The following is a 21,280-nucleotide window of genomic DNA, read 5'->3' on the forward strand; positions in this document are numbered from 1 at the left end:
TGTTTTACAGAACATAATATTATAGTAAAATAATTGCAAAGTTACTTAATAAATATTCCACTCAACATAATAATGATTGGTAGTATAAATTAAGAAATGATAGGATAGTTGGTTACCTATATATTTTACGTAAATTACGTTGCAGCATTATAAACGTTATGTAAATTAAACTTTTTTTAAATTAAGTATAGGAAAACTATCATATAATATACAACTGTATTCTTAAAATTAGATTTAAAATATGTAAAAATAGTACTTATAAGACTTCTATACTTCTATGCAGCTACTTATTTCTATCGCACCTCACTTAGCTGTTTGTAGATGCCAAAGGTAACAATTAATAGCCATCCTATCATGAACAGTGAGATTATAGATGGCATATTATTTTCTCTTATAATGAAAGACTCATACTTCACTTTGTGACACAGTTAAAACTTTTGTAAATCAAAACATGCTGTAACAGTTGTAATGTGATTTTCTTTTGCACGATTTATATCACCCTGTTTCATCTCTCGAACGTTCTGTAAATAATAAATGTTGCTGATAATCACTTTATTTTTTATTAAATATTTAATTTACTCAATTATTGTTTCCGTTCCTGTTCAGACGAAGAAATACGAGAAAAATATGCCTTTATATTGGCGTTCAGTGGCAATTGGAAATTGATATTATTTTGATCCAAATCATATGCTATATTGGGGAAACATTTTCACCATATTCAAATTCTCGTCTTAATATTCTTTTTGGCTATTTTTTCTAACATAGTGGGATTCTTTTCTTATGAAATATATTATTAACATGTTCAATTATACTATTTTTTTTTGCTTCCTTGAGTGCATGAGAACGGTTGTTGTACCTGCCTTGACTATACAATAGCAATTCTGACTCTTCCTTTTTTTAAAAGCACTCACCACCCACATATTTGAAATTGAAAGTGTTTGTAAAAACATAGTTTTACATACTTTTATTATTTCGTTATTGCATGACAAACCATAAATAAGTGCTTTTAAACGTCTTAAAGAAGCTGGTAGTTTTTGGGTTTTCTTTTGCACTGACTTGTCATATCGTAAGATGTAATCCCATTGTTTCTCATGATTGCCAATAATACAAAATGAATCAAAACTAACTTGACGTTCGGATTCACTCATTTTTGGGCACATATTTGAACTGGCAAGAATTTTTACATAGTGCTTCCATGGTATTCAAATATTCTTATATTCATTCACATATTCTTCACCTGAATTGAATGCTTTTTTGGCTTTCTTCCTTTTACACAAGTCTTAAATTACAGCTCTCTTCTTTTTCTCGATTCAAGTGTGTCAATTTATAGTGAAAATACTTTGTACAGATGCACTAAGTAGGTACAACGTCATGTCTGATGACGTGATGTCTACAAGTGCATTTATGTTTCAAGGTGGCAAAGTACTGACAGAAGTATACTGTTATTTATTATGCTCTAAAATAGAGCGATATATTTCATTCTGTGTAAGATCTGCTGGAGATTTCGTAATTTCTTCGATCAAATCATCAATCATTCCCAAATCTCCTCCAAATTTTTGCGTCATAATAGCACACTGGAAGAACAACTAAAACCCGACAATCCAGGATCACTAGGACTATTCGGAGTCTTCAGATGGGGATAAAATCAACTGGACTATCCAATTTTCACCCAAACATGCAATAAACCTTTTAGACTTTTTTTACTACAATATTTATCATAAAAGTGTGCAAAAATAGGCAAGTATTACCTTATTTACTTATCACAAGTCGTCATGGAATCAATACAAGAAGCATAATTATTGTAGGTTATAAATTGGAAACTAATGGTGCAAATATGCATTTATACGATGCTTACTAATAATAGGAAGACGTTATAGTTTATATTACGAAACACAGAATATTATAAACATTGAAAATCCTGTAGGAGCCAATAGTACAGACAGAATATTTAAGGTTGAATCATTTATAATTATAACCTTAAAATGTGTTGTCTGAAATAGGAGATTTATTTTTTTATTGTTTCCATCCTTTATTTTATTAGTATCTTGAGCTTATTGTAATATTCGCCGAGATCTAGTTGGCGACATATTAATTAAATGGAATAGTTCATAACTTAAATCCATTAGAATTTAAATTCAAATTCCAATAGTACCTACCATAGGCCGATAGTATTAATAATAATATTAAAATTAGTCATTTGTACACAATAACAAAAATAATACAATTTTACTGTCACAAAAGCAATTTGTGATAATGAAAGTAGGTGCGATTCATTACAAAGGATAATGATTTTTCAATACAGTGTTGTTATATGTTGATAAAGGCGAGATTTGAAGGTGAAAGTTGAATTAGTGTCATATTCCACGGTGAAATCATAGTTAAATGATACACTAAAATGATTTGTGTAGGGAGCATGTATATTTTTTCCGAGTAATAACACACCAACTACAAGTGGATTATTATTCCATGTAATTTAAGATTTTACAAAAAATGTTATATAATCATAACTCTACTTACGAGTATTATTTTAAACAGTATTTTGGGTGTTTTTCGAGAAAAAAATCCAAAAAAAAATTGGCTGGTGTGGTATTTTTTTCTATGCAACAATAGCTCAAAAAACATAAAACACACTATTTCGAATTGGTGTGTTATTACATGAGGCAGTCGAATTATTATTATTTGTTTATGTATATCATTAAAACTTAGTTTATTAGGTTTTCTCTTATGTGTGTTGTATCTTAACTACCGCGTATACCTTGGGTCGTCACATCGAAAGAAAAATATCAATACCGATACTGGTATCGAAATAAAAGTATTGTCACCAAAGCATTAAAATATGGGTCCTTTTTTATGGCCCTACTAGTACCCACCTTCGCTCGGGATTTTTATTTTACGAAAAACTAAATACTCAGATAATAGGTGTATTGTTGGTTCTCTTGTACAATGTCAAGATTTCATGGGTTCTGATTGTGCGTTTTCTCGGTTATATTGTATTGTTTTGTCTGTATTAGTTATTCTCATCTGCCAGATATGTTTTCGCTTATTATATTGCGCAATAAAATTGATCATCAGATAAGCATTCACCATGTGAGTATTTCTTAAAAAATTGAATGATTGACCTTATTCCGTCATATTTTTATTGTAAAGGTACGCATAATCGAGAATTGAAGCGGTTTCAAGCTGTAAGCAAATCGCTTGGAATCAATGGGATTATGATAACAAATACATAATTATTAATAAATAACATCAGGTTAATTTAATATAGGTACGTCATATTATACGGCTTGCTCCAAATTCGTGTTGTTCATATTTTGTTTACCTTGTTTTGAATAAATCAGACTGGACAATGTTAGCTGCAGTGTTTCACTGACGACGCAGTCTGATGATTTTTCTTTTTAATGTTTTTATATACACATTGATTAATTAAAAAAAACTTAAATATATTTTTTAGTAAATTGTACGAGGGTGGGTCAATAATTCCTTAGAAAAAAGCATTAAAACAGGTTTTTTTTTTGTATTTTTTTTTTATTTCTCAACATAATTTCCTTGGAGCTCAATACACTTGGTTAGACGTTTCTCAATTTTTTTTAAACCGTCAGAAAAATAAGTTTTCGGAAGGTCCTCAAAATAAGCATTTGTCCGATCGATGACTTCTTCATTTGAAAAAAAACGTTGTCCACTTAGCCATTTTTTTAAGTTTGGGAAAAGGAAAAAGTCACTGGGGGCTAAATCTGGCGAATACGGTGGGTGGTCGACCAATTCGAACTTCAATTCTTCAATTTTAGCCATTGATCGTAAACATGTGTGAACACGGGCATTGTCCTGATGAAAGAGGATTTTTTTCTTGTTTAAATGAGGCCGTTTTTCTTCAATTTTGTTTTTTAGCTGGTCCAATAAAGATGCATAATAATCCCCTGTTATTGTTTTTCCTTTTTCCAAATAGTCAACGAAAATAATTTCACGTGCATCCCAAAATACAGTAGCCATAACCTTACCAGCTGATTTTACGGTTTTCGCCTTCTTTGGACATGGTTTGCCTTCGCAATCCACTGCTTTGACTGTTCTTTCGTCTCGGGAGTATAGTGGTGTATCCATGTTTCATCTACAGTCACAAAGCGACGAAAAAATTCATCCGGATTGCGTTGCATGAGCGACAACAGGGCTTTAGAGGCCACCACCCTACTGCGTTTATTGTCGACTGTGAGCAAACGCGGCACCCATCTTGCAGAAATATTTTTCATGCCCAATTTGTCATGTAAAATAGAAATGACGCTACCTTTTGAGATCCCTGTAACCTCAATTATCTCACTCAACTTTAATCTTCGGTCACTTAACACCATATCGTGGATTTTATTGATCATTTCTGGTGTAGTCACCTCTACAGGACGTCCTGAGCGTGGTTCATCCTTTGTTGATGTACGACCACGTTTAAATTCATTTAACCAGTTATAAATAGTTGCAAGTGAAGGAGCAGATATGCCGTGAACTAAATCCAACTCATTTTTTATTTCCTTTGCTGTTAACCCTTTTATATTAAAATGTTTAATAACAACTCTAAACTCAATTTTCTCCATTTTCCATTTTTCCATTTTCCACAAGCAATTTTTTTTTTTAAATGTACGAGAAACACACAACAACCCGACCAATCTGATTGAAACTTCGCAGCATACTGAATCGGTAGTGCCGCTGCATGAAAACAAACCGTTTGCAGTACTAGTCGCGCCACCTGTCGGCTTTTCTAAGGACTTATTGACCCACCCTCGTATTAAAATGATTTTGCGCTAGTAGATCTCTTAGGCAGAACATTCGCCTTAAGATATTATGAATATAAATAAGAAAATTATGATTTAAAAACATACACTGACTTAAAATATAATATTGATATCTTTCGTGACCATAAATTGTTTTCTTTTCTCTAGAAAAAACCCATACAAATATCAACATATAGAATTAGATAACTCTAGTTCATTAGTGAATTCAAATTTTAATTTTAACCTGCCGCTAAAAATTGTTGCCCATGGTTGGTACAATAATGGAACAAGCCCAATGCCTGTAAACATCAAAGAAGGTAAAGAAATTAAATTATTCACAAACCGAAGAGTAAGCGAATTGACTATGATCCATAAATCAAACACAATAAAATGAATTGTTCTCTTATTTCAGCCTATCTAAACATAAGTGACCTTAACATAATCGTTATTGATTGGAACTACGCGGCTAATGTGAATTACGTATGGGCGAGTTATAATGTGGCCCAGGTGGGTCATCGCTTGACTCTATTTCTCAATTTCCTCATCAGAGAAGGTGTCTCTATGGACGATGTCCACATGATTGGTCATAGCCTAGGGGCTCATGTTGTTGGAATTGCTGGAGCGTTTGTAGAGAAAGGGCCAATACATACAATTACAGGTTAATAATACCTACTACATTTTCCTTTTAAATAACCGTAATACAATAATTAAGATGGCACGTTGAAAAAATACAAATTACAAATGCAGAATTAGTTGTGGCTTGGTTAAGCAGGGTTTACATGGTTTACAGCAGAGTATACAATTATCTACAATGTGTAGTCTTAGTTCAATGAAAAAAAATGTTTAGTGTGAACTATTTATGTCGAATCTTAACAGCATACCTCTACCCTTCGCCATTGATATAAAAATAAATAATGCGTTCGTTTCAATAATCGTGATTATCAAACATTCACTACTAAAGCCGCGTTGACACGGTCCAAGAACGATCCAAGTAGACTTGGATAGGAATAATTAGTATGAAGATGTCTCATCCAAGTGACAGCTTCATACTATTTATTCCTATCCAAGTGACAGCTCCATACTATTTATTCCTATCCAAGTTACTTGGATGAGTAGGACGCGGTCCAAGTAGCTTGGATATTAATACTTAGTATGAAGATGTCACATACGAGTGCACTTGGATGGCACTCGGTCCAAGTGTACTTGGATCGAGTGCCATACAAGTTTACTTGGATAGGAATAAATAGTATGAAGCTGTCACTTGGATGAGACATCTTCATACTAATTATTCCTATCCAAGTCTACTTGGATCGTACTTGGACCGTGTCAACGCGGCTTAACTAAACATAGTTGCATACTGCAACTGATAATAAAAATAAGGCAGATTAAAATTTGAAATGAAAAAACACTATATTTAACAAGTTGCATTGTTACAAATACCTGATTTTGTAAACCTAATACTCACAATACAGCTGAATTTAATAATGTCGATAATATTAGACATAATACTTAGATTATAGAGACATACTATTTATAAATCGTGGAAACCTGAAAAAAATATATTAACCATTTTTATTTTATCGTAAAATTCTATTATTTGATTGAATACTAGTGTTTTTATCACATTATCAAATTGATCTTTATTATTGTACAGGCTTAGATCCGGCGTTGCCGTTATTTTCGGAAGGGAATAAAGATGCGAGGCTAGACCGACACGACGCCCGGTACGTGGAAGTGATACACACGTGTGGAGGTTACCTAGGATTTGCCAAACCAATAGGACACGTGGACTTTTATCCGAATGGAGGGTCGAGTCAACCGGGCTGCGGGACAGACTACAGAGGTAAGGCAATACGCAATTTGTCAGTTCTACAACCAGTAAAATAATTGGTTGTATTTTTGCCAATCATTATAAATATTATAATTATTATATCTATACTACACTATATTCTCGTGTTTCATACATTATTTTAAACAAATGAGTAGGTATATATAATGTATATCCATGAATGTAGTAATATACCAACCTATTTGAGGGTCGATTAAAAACTTAAAAAAGATTAAAAATATCCCTGTTCATAACTACATACTATTTCAATAGTTTTTAGGTAAATATTGTAAAATTAATTGACACGAAGTCCTAAGTTTCTTTGGTACGTCATGATTGTATTTACACAACAACTCTATAATTATTAATACTCGAGATTAAAGAATAATATATTCATTATTTAAAATTATACTTGATATTGCGTTGTAGGTACTCACTCAACAGAATTTAATAATAATCAGTAAGTACCTACTGATTTCTTTCAATTCAATTAGACATTTTCAGTTCAGATTGTCATAATACTCATAATATAGCACACAAAACAGATTATGCACGGTGTTCAATGACGTAGAACAATAATTACTACATACTATTGTATTTATTTTAATTCATACAATGTTTCTCCACCAAGAATTAGTGGTTAATTTTACCCACTTGTTCATCAACGATCACATTACATATCATTATTATTATCATCTAGAATATATTATTCAGCAACATGGCATAGTGTATCTACAACATGTTGTCCTCATTGAACAATATTTAAAAAAATATATATATTTTTCTGCATAATATTATCTGATAATACTTTATTTTTTAGGATTCTGTGCTCATAATCGTGCCCATAGATTCTTTTCAGAATCAATATTATCAGATAAAGCATTTGTCGCTATAAGATGTGAAAGTTATGAAGGAATTTCATCAGGTCAATGTAAACCTACTGGAGAGACTCTGAATATGGGAGGCTTTACGATTAATTATGGGTATAATATTATTTTCTTCAATTTATATGCTTATATCAAAAGATCTAATTTAAGTAAGTATATCAATCAAAACCCATTTTCATTATTTTAATGTAATACCATTCATAGCTTGCCATCTGTGTTAAGCTACTGAAAGTATTTGCAAAAAAACTTCGTTATTTTTATCGCGTGGTAGTGGCTGGAAGTAATGGTATATTTTATTTTCAGAAAAGAAGGCGTTTATTATTTAACGACAAATAGTGAATCACCATACGCTAAAGAATCCAAAAGAAAACAAAAGAGATTATTATGACATAGCGTCATATCATAATTTATAGTAAATTATTACTTTCTATTTCAAGATCATCACAGGTTATTTATGATATTTTTTATTTATACTAAAATAAAAATTCTTGAAATTAATAAATATTTTATTATTCATATTTAATTTCCATGCATTCATTCATTGTCCACCTTTTAAAAAAGTGTTTTAATTAAGGAATACATTCTAACAAAATACCTACATATCTATTAAGACGAAGTCCAGTGCTATGATGAATCATGTTATTAGGGATATCTAGTGACAAAATATGAGTAGTAAAATTAATAAAAAATAATTCAAAGAAACAGGTACTTACTTATAATAAAAAACCTGTTATAACATATATGTTCATCAAACACGTTAATATAATGAATGAAATTTATTTCGATAATTTTTAATAATATATTTTTTATTAATTTAAAAAAATATATAAATTTTTATAGAAAATACAAATGTGTTTAATTTGAAACCTTTTATATATATCGAATTTATTTAATTATTTTAGATCTTTGGTATTGCGACGTACCATTTCATAATTTATTTCAATAATTGTCATAATCTCGTATGCTTATTATAATGAGTAGCTACCAAACAATCACTGTAAAAGTCTATTATGATACACAATTTTTCAACACTGAAAAAGTTAGAAAAGGGTCCTTAATTAAATAATAAAACAGACTCCGCAGGCCAAAAAAAATATATACCTACTTAAAAACAAATAATACTTTACATGGATTTAATACAGATATAATATAATAATGATTACAAATATTGTTTAAGTATACAAAAAAATATGTGTAGGAATATAGGTATGTATTGTTAAGTGTGTGATAAACGAACAAAACGGTATGCATTTTATATTGCCTTATTAGTTTTTTTTAATTAAGCAGAATACAGATAAGATAAGGAAAATACGATATTTTCTTCACTAAGGCGGAGAATGGTAAATGGGTAGGTATATCTTATTATATAATATGTTATATTATATGGTATCACCTAATCCTCTAGAGTGTCCACAATAATTAGTAATGTCCAAAATAAATTTGAAGACTGCTAGAGTAAACAGTCGGCCCCGCATATTTTCACCACAAAACCTTTCACAGCTACACTGTAGTAGCGCGGTGACTTCAATCTGCAGAACTATGAATCTTCATGAATATTAAGTTGATTTATTTTGTTCTCTTGCCTCTTTCAAAATAAGTTTCTCTAAAACTATAATTACTATTCATAACTGAAAAATTGCGAAGTATTTTTTATGTTACTTGTTTATTATTATTGGACACATACATACATTAGTTTGTACTCATAGGTTGATTGAATAATGATTTATGCATCCGCCTGTTATTGGGACAATCACTTATTCATTTATTTTGTATCTTTCATTCATCAATACATTAAAACAAACGTTCTGTCGATTGACTTTAATATACAATGGTCTTGAATTTTAAAATAATCTTTTTTAAGATCTTTAAGTGTATCTCCTAATACTAAAAATCAAATCTCCATTGTATTGAATGTAAAATTATTTAAAAATATTAATGGCCGAAATATAAACATTTTCAAATATCAATATGGCGCACTCTATTTTTTTAGACGTATTGTTCGTTGTGGACTGGAGAATCTGTAGAAACTGGTGGTGTTGATTAGCTTTTTGGGAAAAGAAAACCAGCGGAAGAGCGCGGGCACGCTGGAACGACAAAGTGAAGGGTTTTACTGTTGACAGTCTTTACTTCGCCCTGAAAGAATACGGGTCCCTTGAAATGTAGAGAGTATTTGTAGAGAAGATGGCTGTATTTAGAAATTCTCACCCAAACCTAAAAGAAATCAAAGTTAATAGATTCACTTCTTTCCATCTACATCTGCTAAATTTGTTGATTTTGGTAGTAAAATACTTATGTAGCAGTGAAGTGCAGGATGGCCATATGGTCGTTTTCTTTAGAGACCATCATTATGCTAACCAATAATGAAATATTTCAATAAATATTTATGTGGAAACTGTTATTTTATTGTTGCTTCTACAACATTTCAGATATTTGTGCTGACAGTTTTTTTCAGATATAAACACATCCTCGTAACGGCCTACAATAACACAAGTATTTATTTAAAATGATATAAACACCGTTACTGGATAAAATAATAAGAAAGTGATATTATTTTTACAAAATGAAAATGTTTGATAAAAATTGAAAATGCCGTGCCATACAATAATTGTTGCAAAAATTTAGGTCATGACCAGTCTACTGATTATTTTATAAATAAAATGCGGGAAAAAATTTATTTAAAGAATAAACTTTCTTACAAACCTCGTAGTAATCAGTTGTTATGTGTCAAAGAATATCATGTTTTTTAACGTATTAAGTGCTCTCAATTTTATATTATGTAAGTATTTATTTTTTCACTATATCTTCATTGTGGCAGTATAATCAATATTATAGTAATAAAACATTCAATTAGAATATGTCTTGTTTGTAGAAAAATGTAAACTACACACTTTACTTTAAATATAAATGTTTTTAATTTATAGTTCTCAATCTACAGTCTTCAAAAATATACGCAGCGGATGATCAGTTTCAGAAATCAGTTTTTGACCTATCGGAAATTCCTTTAAATATTGAATTAAGACTATACACCAGGTAAATTATATTATTATATTGTATCACTACTTGACAAAACTTTAAAAAATCATAATTTACATAATATTATTACCTAGTTTCATGATAATATACTATTATAATTTCACTAAATTATTTAAAAGTATTGGTTACGAATTAAGTTTGTAGGGAATATATTTATGTTATATTTGGATATATTGTATTAGGGTGAGAATTAGACAATTCAATAAGAAACCTTCCTGTGTGCAAAGAAAAGTAAAATAAAAGTGTCATCGACTAGTATTTATTTTTAGACGGAACACAGAAATCCCACAGTTGATTGGAGGACCCAAAGTTTATAATGTGACATATTTTAATTCATCACTCGATACTAAAATTCTTATTCACGGATGGACTGGTGCTGGGAATGGGACGAATATTCTACAATTGAAAAAATGTAAGAATTCAACATAAGAAGTTAGAAATTCAAAATTTTATATAATGTCCACATAATAAAATATTGTTGTACTTTGTACCAAGTTGACATTATTCTGGTGATTTTATATGGAACATATTTAATGATATATTTAAAAGATGTTATAGGTACTTATGCCTATTAAATACAGGATAATATGTGTAAATAACTTTAGTGTGTTATAATTATATACATTATGTTTACGTTGATCTGTTATGATTTCCGATATGACAAAATTAAAATTTTACAGGAAAGACAAAAATTAGTTCATAAGAACAAAAATAAAAGTATCTGAATAACATACATTGCTTTATTTAAATACTAAGTAGTTGTTATAATAGAGTGTCTATAATAGCTTCGACGATCCGTGATGTGTATATTGGAGTTGGCTATTACGGTCATATTCAATTAATGAAACTTATTACATTGAAGATTTTCCCGAATTAATTGTATTACAATTTTGGTGGTGTTCAGAATATTGAGGGTTAATATTCAATATGGTAAATAAACGAAGAGAAAACATAAAAAAAGATTTAGAAAATATTATCTTATTGGAGGTTTTAACAGCTCTACAACTATATTATTAACTATTTTATACCACTTAGAATGCAAAATAAGGCTAGGTGATATAGATATACAGGTAGTTATTATTTTAAAACATTTCAGCTTATTTGTCAACGTTGGATGTGAACGTGATTATTTTGGATTGGAGTGAAATAGCAAACTTTCAATATGAATTGGCCCGTATTGGAATGCCTCCAGTTGCTTCGGAAATAGCAAATTTTATTGATTTTATTGTAAACAGAAAAGGTGCTTTATTGAAAAAAATTCACATTATTGGGCACAGTCTCGGCGCCCACATGGCTGGAATGATTGGAAAACAAATCAGTTCAGGAAAGGTGGGATGTATTGTAGGCAAGTGAAATAAAAATAAATAAATTTACAGAAAAATATATATAATTTTTATAATATTATTACCATGTTAACGGTAGTTATTTCTCTTCTAAATTTAATTATTCTCATACGACCAAAATGATTATTGAAATTAATCCAATTACAAGTGTTTTAAAATGTGCTTTAGTTAAAGAGATGCTTATATCACCAGAGACACCTAGCGGAAAAATACGAAGCTTGCAATTTATACACAATTATATTTTTATAAAAATCGATGTTTTTTTTTTTAAATAAATATAAAACTATGAATTAGTCAAAAATCTCTATGTGAAAACATAGAAAACTTAATAAGCTACATTTTAATAATTAATATGATCGTAAAATAAAATGTAATAATAACATAACTGTGGAAAATATGTAACAAATTCAGATTTTTTTACAATTGTAAGTCTATCTTTTACTTAAAAAAAAATATTTTTCTTTTAATGTTTTCAGATACATATTTATTAATTAATACAGTTGAAATTGTAAATTATCAAAAAAAATGTCTCAAATTGCAAGCTTCGTATTTTTCCGCTAGGTGCCTCTGCTGGTATAAGCATCCCCCTTAAAACTATTATTTTATATTATTGCTTATTTTTTTTACATAAAAGGTACTTGTATTTGTGTATGAATTTTAATTCTTGAAAAAAACGTTCACCTATCCTAAGTGCAGGTACGAAATACGCTGATTTAAAAAAAATAAACAGTAACTTTTTAAAATTAAATTTATCAACAGCTTTTTTCATTCAAAAAACATTTACACTGACATAAGATAATATTATATTTATATGAATAGTTATTTTTAAATATGCCTTGTGAACATAGACGTCGTTTAATATATTTAACACATTTTCATTCACATTTCATTTATTTTTTCAGGTTTAGATCCGGCATTACCCCTTTTCACCCTCGGAGACCCATATTTACGTCTAGATCTTGGTGATGCTGTATATGTTGAAGTAATACATACAAATGCAGGTTTTCTGGGGTTTTTAGATCCGATAGGCCACGCAGATTTTTATCCTAACGGGGGCCGATATCAGCCAGCCTGCCCATATGATATATTTGGAAGATGTTCACATTTTTTAGCTGTTGACTATTACGATGAATCCATAAGAATGGCTAAAAGTTTTCGAGCAATACAGTGTGACGACTATGAAGAAGTTTTCCAAGGAGCCTGTTTTGATGGTGGAGAATATCAAAAGATGGGAGAGCCATTGTCAAAAATAAGGTAACCGTACCAAAGATATTCTTTTTGTATTTATAACTATTTATATGCAATAAAATTAAATATGTCAAAGCATCGAATAATAAAAAAAGTAAATAGCTGTATTATTATCGACAAAATTGACAGCTCCATTGATATACTCGTACACGTTATACAGTTTGTTCCTAGTATAATAATTAATATTTAGATATACATAATATGTAAGTCTGAACAAATAAAAAAACAACATTAAAACCAAAAATGTCATACGAACGCGATTATAAGAACGTATTATATTTAAAATAAAAAAAATAATATAAATAAATTTTAGTAGGTTATAAATCATATTATAAACATAATTTTATTATATCTTTAAGAGATAACTTTACACTTTGTTGGATATAGTATAACGATTGTAATAAGTATGCACGTATATGATGATAGGTAGCAGTGGCGAAGGGTGGAGGTAGGCTGTTAAGATTCGCTATAAATAGTGCACACTAAACTTTGTTAGTCATATGTATTTGTTTTTATTGAACTAAGACTACAATTTACAGATGGTGTTAGTTAGTTTTTAAAAATCAATTAAACCCTGCCTAAACGAAACCATAATAGTTTTGGTCTAATTTGGGCGATACGACAAAATTGTGCACACTTTTTCATTCATAGTTATTTGTTTTCGTTGGATTAAAAATACATATTACACATATTTTTGGTTCATTTTTTTATTTCATTAAGCCCTGCCTAAACCAAACTATAATAAATAAAAAATATTATTCTATCTATAAAATATTCAAAGTTATGTATGATTTAATTGCATAATTTTAGATATTTTATAGATAGACATGTATTTTTTGACTATTATCTATTATGGCTTGGTTTCTTAGGGTTTAATTGAATTTTAAAAACTTACCAACACTTTCTGTAAATTGTAGTCTTATTTCAATGAAAACAAATATGTATGTCTGAAAAAGATTAATGTGCACTATTTATGGCGGATCTTAACAGCCTACCTCCACCCTTCGCCACTGATAGGTAGTTATTTCTTGAAATAATAGAAATATGAAATATGGAATAGGTACTAAAAATTATACAGTCATAATAATTAATCATAACTGATAAAATGAAAAAATAATACTACTCACGTATTCATTATATTTATTTATAATAATATTTTTTATATCTTTTTACAGAAAATTGGGAATATTTTGGCTACAAACATTTGACAAGAGCCCATATTCTCTTTCATGACGTTAAATTCAAACCATTACGATGACTACTAATGAAAGAATGTTTTTCTAAACTTGTCTTACTGACTAACTGAATTATTTCTCTTAATTTTTAAATTGACATACCTAATATTGATAAAAATATTTATTAAGTCATTTAATTGGTGAAAATAAAATAGTTTTATGTTGAAAATCTTTTATTTATTCCTATCATTTAAAATTATTATTATTAACTAAGTAATATACCTATTGAAAAATTTATAGTTATGAGTTTATGAGAATTCAAAAACAATAAAATGTTTAATACCCGAACGTTTTATGTTACGAGTTTATATTATTTAAAAACATAATTAAGTACATTTTTTGTTCAATGGCGTTGAAAATACGGTAAGTAATTAAAGTAATTGGAAGCCATAAAATACTAACATATATGACGGATCAAATTATTTAAATGCACATCCGTTGCTTGTAAGTTTGAATCGACTAATTTAATTCAAAGCCAGTTAGTTGACTGAGGTTCAAGCAATATATTGAAGTGTTATGAAAAATATGGCAATATTTTTTTTAATCAAAGGCTCTTTTATATATCTACTTATATATTATGGTGAGCTGTCTATAATTTTATAAATTTATTTAGAGAATTTTTAAGATAACATTTTAATCAAAAATTATTTTACAGGACTATTGTTTAAGCAGTGTTATGCAGAAGTCAACATATGGGAGACACTTGATGAGATAGTTTACAAAAATGAAACAATACTATTTCCTGATGGTACCGGACATGTGCTTAATATTACTCTTAAACCCGATATTACAATATATACCATGAAACATATCAATGTTGAGAAAACGCATTTCTTTTTATACACCAGGTATGGCTTAAAGAACATTATTTTTCGTTTTTTCTTATAAATATAAATATATTTTAGATTTAGTAAGAGTGCGTACTATAGAGAATTTTATATCAGAAAAAACATGATTCATATTAAATCAGTGTAAAAAACTACATGCATTTTTCTCAATTGAGAAGTTGTTTTCTCTCTAAGATGAAATATATGTAATAGAATCAAGATAAAACATAATAGAGACTGCTCCATGTTCCCTGTTGATGATCAATGGTAAAGATGGTAGACAAACTTATCTATCAAGGATCATGCAATACTCTCCATTATGAAAAAGGACAATAAATGCGTTGAAGACTTATACATAAAACAAATTTTACCACTACCCAGAGAGACACTTCAGGACAAGACTCCTCTTAAATTAAACCATAATAATAAAAAAAAAACAACATACATCCTCCACCATACTTTACGCTTATGAATCTTTATGCTGGCCCTTAGGGGCAATTTAAATGTACGTACGTATAAGTATGTATAAGTACGAATAGCAGAGTAACTAAAATTGTTCATGAAGTATAAGGTATGAAATCTAAGTGCGTCAATATATCCTTTATATTATTATATACATCTGACTTGAGTTGAACTTTTTTAACCAACAAATTTATGATTAGCTAATAGTTATGTAATGAAACCGTGTGTAAATCATTGTGTAGTTGTAAACAATTTGTGCCTATTTTCAAAACTCAATTTCATTTAATTTTGTTGTGAAGAATTATTTTATCTTTATGGTATGTTATGAAATAGTGATAGCTATTTTAATAAGAAAGATGTTTTAAAAGGATCTTTAGAAAAATATGCATGTGGGATAAAAGGCACAGCTGTAGAATCTATATTTTAAAGTGATTATTATATTCGAAGGTGTCTGAAAGAAAGTAGGATGAATCACTTGGGTACACTATGTCTAAATGATAGAAAACTTTGAACAACTATAAACCTCATCCTAACAAGACTGAGAGAATGAGACCTAAACAATGTGGGAAAATTAAATGGAATCAGATTCAGTATCTTTGTAGCCAGATTGTGAAGAGAGTTTCCTGTATATTATAATAATGAAATTGGGAAATAAAAGTGTTTACAATTATGTATATTAGCTTGAAGCGATCAATAGGTATTAGAATAATGATATTGTAAATAAACTGAACGTCAATATGTTTTATTAATTAATCTGTTGTATGAAAATAAATTTATTAAAATGTTCTTGTGGTGATATAATAATTGAATTTCAGATCAAATAGAGATGACCCACAACTGCTTTTCTTAGACAAAAACAAAACAACACTTAATTCGAATTTCAAACCGTCAGTTGATACTAAAATCATAATACACGGATGGCGTTCAAATATAACACAACATGCAGTTACGTATATTAAAGATGGTAAGTCTCATTGATTAACGTAATCTTGCTAATAGTAAGTTAGTTCCTAGCGTGAAAATATTTAATTATTTATTATAATTACCTAGTTCAGTAATTTATCCATATACAACTAGATAGAAAATGCGAGAACATTATAATAGTAGATAGAGACTTTAATGTATATAAAATACGTTTGTTTTTAGCATTTCTCGAAACTATGGACGTTAATATTATAGCCGTTGATTGGAGCGATGTGACTTCGAAAAATTATTACACTGCCCGAACAAATATAGAAAAGGAGAGTGAATATGTTAGTAAATTGATAGATAAATTAATTGAAGCATCAAATATTACACTTGATCAAATACATGTGATTGGGCATAGCTTGGGAGCTCATCTTGCTGGCATGTCTTGCCGAAAAATGAAAATGGGCATACCAAAAAAATTAACAGGTAAAATTTCATTTTATAATACAATAACGGTTACCCATTAAGTAAGATATCCTAGCAATATCGGAAACAGATTTAAAAGAGTCATTCATTAGTATAAATAGCGTAACCAAGGCAATGGGATTTTAGGTTAATTACACTAATATAATATAAATAAAATGTCAATGGAATTTATATTATATCTGGGATCATAATATATCGTTTTATAATTTACAAATTAAAAAAAACAATGAAAACTATACGTTTTGACTTTGTTATTACTAAAATTATGGATTATATACGTGTATATATATATTTTTAAACCAGTCAGAGTGAAAGATTTACACAAAACATTCACGGATGTTATAATTTATTATGCAGCCGTATATTAACAGTTATTTATACAATATTAAACAGAAAATATTTCTAATTTTAATGACTATTTGGATTTAGAATTAATCCAATTTCATGAAAAAAATATGAAAAACGAAGAAAAACTACCTTATCTCAACGTATTATAACCAAAGCGTGGAATGAACATTAGACAAATTATCTTGTATAATTAAAAAAAGTCGCATTTTTTAATACTTTTTACGGTACAATGTTCTACTACAAGAAATTTAATGGAACATTATTATAAACCTGTATAAAAATTGTTTCACTGAATAAATCTTGGGAATATATACAAAGTTTCAAATTTAAAACTATAAACCAAAAATTGAGAGACTTTTAAATTGAGAGAATTGAGAAAAACTTAAGAGAGTCACTAATGTTTAAATACAGTAATTTTTTAAGATATTTTTATTACAGTAGTTATAATATTATAGGTAGTCAAATATTTTTTTCATTCTACAGTTTTAGTAGTTTAATAATTATTATAAACACGTGGAGTGTCCAATATTTAATAAAATATATGTTATTTCTATTTATTTAGGTTGTCAATCACTGCGTTAAAAGTTATCTTTTGTGCTATATTTGACAATGGAAATAATAAATATTATAAATATATAATTTTTATGAAAAAAATAGAAACGTCAAAAATGGCCACGCCATACGTATATTGTTTAAAAATACGGTGACCATATTATTATTTGCACGTGAAATATAAAGGAAACCTCTGAAGAGGGAGGGGAGGTATCAAATTTCTGTAATTTGGTGCACTTACTAGCAATTGTTGTATATTAACATTGAAATTTTTAATTACATGTCAACATTTTCCAGTGCATGTATACATTTATCGTTCAAAGTAACTGTCACATGAGTTCTAAAAATAATTTCTGTAGTAAGTACTTTAAATGGAAAAATAAACACAACCAATTTAGTTACCTATTTGAGAAAAAAAGAAATCTAAAATACAACACCACAGAAGACAATTTGGAACACAACACCGTATTTATAAAGTAATATTAAATGATTATTTTTGTATAAATATATACGAGGGTTGTCCAAGAATTCAAGACCTTTATTAATTTTTTTTGACGCGGGTATTATTTCTCAAAACATGGCAGCACTAGCATGTAGCGTAGACTTTCCTCTACAGAACGAGTATTGAGCTGGCTCGGTAGCTTCTTCAGTATGACCTTTGCGTCCTTTTGAGATAGACGCTCCGCTGTCGAATTCCGCCGCCTAGGAGATGCGTTCAATCGTTCGGTTTCTCTACCAGGAGGGAGTCCAACCTGCTGAAATCCATCTTTGTCACACGTCCAATTATGGTAATGTGATGAATCAGCGGAATGTCAGGAAGTGATGTAGGTACTAAATTTTAGAGTGGAAGAACGAGTGTTTATGATGAAGAGGGGAGAGGAAGGCGGTTCTCAATTGGTGACGTTTTGTTGAAGAAAATCAATGATAAAGTTCGTGATGATCACCGTCTGACATTCCGTGAGCTCGCAATTTTGATCCTAGACATCAGTAAGTCTACCATACAAACGATTTCGAGGTCGAAATTGGGGTACGCAAAGATGTGCTTGTTGGGTGCCCAAAATGCTGACGGAAGCTCACAAACAAAATCGTGTGAAAAGCGCCTAGGTCTTTTTGAAGGTTTTGAACTCATTCAAATGGGATGTCCTCCATCATCTTGCTCATAAAAACAACTTGGCGCCGAGTTATTCATACTTTTTCTGCACCCAAAACAACATTTGACCAAACAATGACCGACGAGGATATGGAGGAAGAGATGAGAACATTTTTGAGGTCGGCAGGGCCGGAGTTCTACTAGGGAATCGAGAACCTAGCACCACGGCTTACCAAGTGCATCGATCTGTTACGTCCCCAAAAAGTGGAATAGTTTAGTAAGATAATTAATCACTTTCACTAAGTCTTTTAGGTTTCGTAATATACGAAATTAAATATTCTTTATACTTGTAAGGTATTATTTGCTATTTTATTATTATTATACAGAGGACTATGAAATAGGACTCTGTAAAAGTCTCTTTTGTTTTGTCAGGAATAGCGAAAGAGGGCGGAAATATTCACAGGAGATATCAAATCGAAAATAGAAGAACTTTTGATAGATGTTTGATTTATTAAACGGTGATAAATTACAAGTAATACAGATTTATTACAATTGACAGAAAGCCAACTTACATACTATAGGCACAATGGTTGACAAAGAACTAACAAATTAATTACGTGTACAGTGGTTTATATATAGATTGAATAATGTTCTAGATGTTTCCAATTATCAAACACAAATAAAATGATATTATTGTTTTGTGGTTTTCTAGAATTAATAAGAATAAAATGAATCAATATTTAAATTGACAATATTATTGATATCAGAGGATGCTATTGTTATCAGAGGAAGTTGCGGTTTCTCTAATTAGAATCTCTTATATACGTATCGATCTAATGCATAACAGATCGTAACGGGGACTACGTCAAAAATAATGAGGATATGTACCTAAAACTTCGTATGCATTTTTTATAAATATAAAATTTAACTGATTTTTATAATAATGTCTTTAATTCTTGGACAACCCTCGTAATTGTGATTACTATTTAAAAAGTTTTATTATTTCCTAGGATTAGATCCAGCCCTACCACTATTCTCGGTAAATTTTCCCGAAGATCGGATCAGTCTGTCTGATGCCAAATACGTTGAAATAATACACACAGATGGAAGTTCACTAGGGTTTATGGCGCCTTTGGGCCACACAGATATTTATGTAAATGGCGGTACATCACAAATCGGTTGTGGATTTGATTTTGTTGGAGTTTGTTCACATAGAAGAGCCTACAAAGTATATGCCGAAATTATAAAATCTCCTGAATCATTCAAGATCAAGCACTGTTCATCATTATTAAATATAAAAAATCGTGAATGTGATGGCATATCTATGTCATTATTTCTTGCAGATCGAGTGCAAACGTAAGCAATGTGTATTGACTTTGTAATTATTTCTATAAACTTACATAGTGATACATACTACCATTTTATTTATTTATTTCATCAATTTATTTATTATAATATTATAATAAACCTGACTGAATACAATCGTGTTTTTTTTTCTAGATATGGTTTGTTCAACATGGAGACTACAGGAAAACCACCATATTATAATATAAATTAATAAAATGGACTTTCATATAGATCACTTATTGTATAACACATGTTTATGAAATACAAATTATATTAGTTTAAATTGTTTACTGAGACAAGTATGAATAATAATATAAACCTATTAAATATTTTCTTATTGAAATAAATAATATACTTAAGAGCATTTAATATATAATAATTTCACTGAAATTAAGAAGCACAATATGGATAAAGATATATAATTCTTATAAAACGGGTTTTAATAAAATTAATCTAAAATCATTTACTGGCATCGTATTTTTTTCCCCTGAATCCTTCTAATTATGAATACCAAATAAAGTGTTGAAATATTCATTTTTTTTCGTTTATAATTTTTTAATTTAAAAATAGCATACACAGTAACATTGGTTATATTGTAGGTATACTGTTGTGAATTTCATATAGGTAATTTGGTTTTAACCACGCGTAGCCAGACGATGGACTAACCTCATGTTAGGTAAAATGGATATGTGCCAAATTCTGCCTCGCATCGCTATTTAACGCATAATGATAAAGTACGTCTATAAAATGCTACATTAAATGTGAAATTTACATTGTAATTTCAATGAAATTGGTGTAATATAGTTGATAATTCTTAACATCAGCTATCTATCTATACCACATGTAATCTAAGGACAAATTAACTTGGTTTTATATTTCTAATGAATTATAAATAGATATGGTTATTTGCAAGTAATTCATCAATTCCCTATTA

At 29.4% G+C, this 21,280-nt stretch overlaps 3 protein-coding genes across 3 annotated transcripts; all 3 read left to right on the plus strand.

The window, feature by feature from the left end:
- Positions 1-4,911: 4,911 nt before the first annotated feature.
- Positions 4,912-7,854, plus strand: LOC147072208 (phospholipase A1 member A-like; the record flags this gene model as incomplete). Its single annotated transcript, XM_085946699.1, has 5 exons — positions 4,912-5,068; positions 5,164-5,409; positions 6,406-6,594; positions 7,400-7,562; positions 7,770-7,854. Coding segments are annotated over 5 exons (840 nt in total), but the record flags the coding sequence as incomplete, so codon positions are not given.
- A 3,827-nt stretch (positions 7,855-11,681) lies between these two features.
- LOC147072209 (lipase member H-like) lies at positions 11,682-13,100 on the plus strand. Its single transcript, XM_085946700.1, has 2 exons — positions 11,682-11,844; positions 12,745-13,100. Exons 1-2 carry the CDS (start codon positions 11,682-11,684, stop codon positions 13,098-13,100), a joined length of 519 nt encoding a protein of 172 aa, XP_085802826.1.
- A 3,060-nt stretch (positions 13,101-16,160) lies between these two features.
- LOC147072210 (lipase member H-A-like) lies at positions 16,161-20,359 on the plus strand. The gene is made up of 4 exons (XM_085946701.1): positions 16,161-16,176; positions 16,761-17,009; positions 20,010-20,162; positions 20,343-20,359. The coding sequence occupies exons 1-4, from the start codon at positions 16,161-16,163 to the stop codon at positions 20,357-20,359; spliced, it is 435 nt and encodes a 144-aa protein (XP_085802827.1).
- The last annotated feature ends 921 nt before the right edge of the window (positions 20,360-21,280 follow it).

The sequence above is a fragment of the Rhyacophila brunnea genome, unplaced genomic scaffold (assembly GCF_057557595.1).
Source record: "Rhyacophila brunnea isolate RB1 unplaced genomic scaffold, BYU_Rbru_1.0 scaffold_2, whole genome shotgun sequence".
NCBI lineage: Eukaryota > Metazoa > Arthropoda > Insecta > Trichoptera > Rhyacophilidae > Rhyacophila > Rhyacophila brunnea.

What these genes read in the sequence shown, in the direction of transcription:
- LOC147072209 (XM_085946700.1), top strand. Translation starts at nt 11,682, where the DNA reads ATGCCTCCAGTTGCTTCGGAAATAGCAAATTTTATTGATTTTATTGTA. An exon ending in AAAGGTGGGATGTATTGTAG is followed by an intron (nt 11,845 to 12,744) that starts GCAAGTGAAATA and finishes TTATTTTTTCAG; the next exon opens with GTTTAGATCCGGCATTACCC.
- LOC147072210 (XM_085946701.1), top strand. An exon ending in CATACCAAAAAAATTAACAG is followed by an intron (nt 17,010 to 20,009) that starts GTAAAATTTCAT and finishes ATTATTTCCTAG; the next exon opens with GATTAGATCCAGCCCTACCA.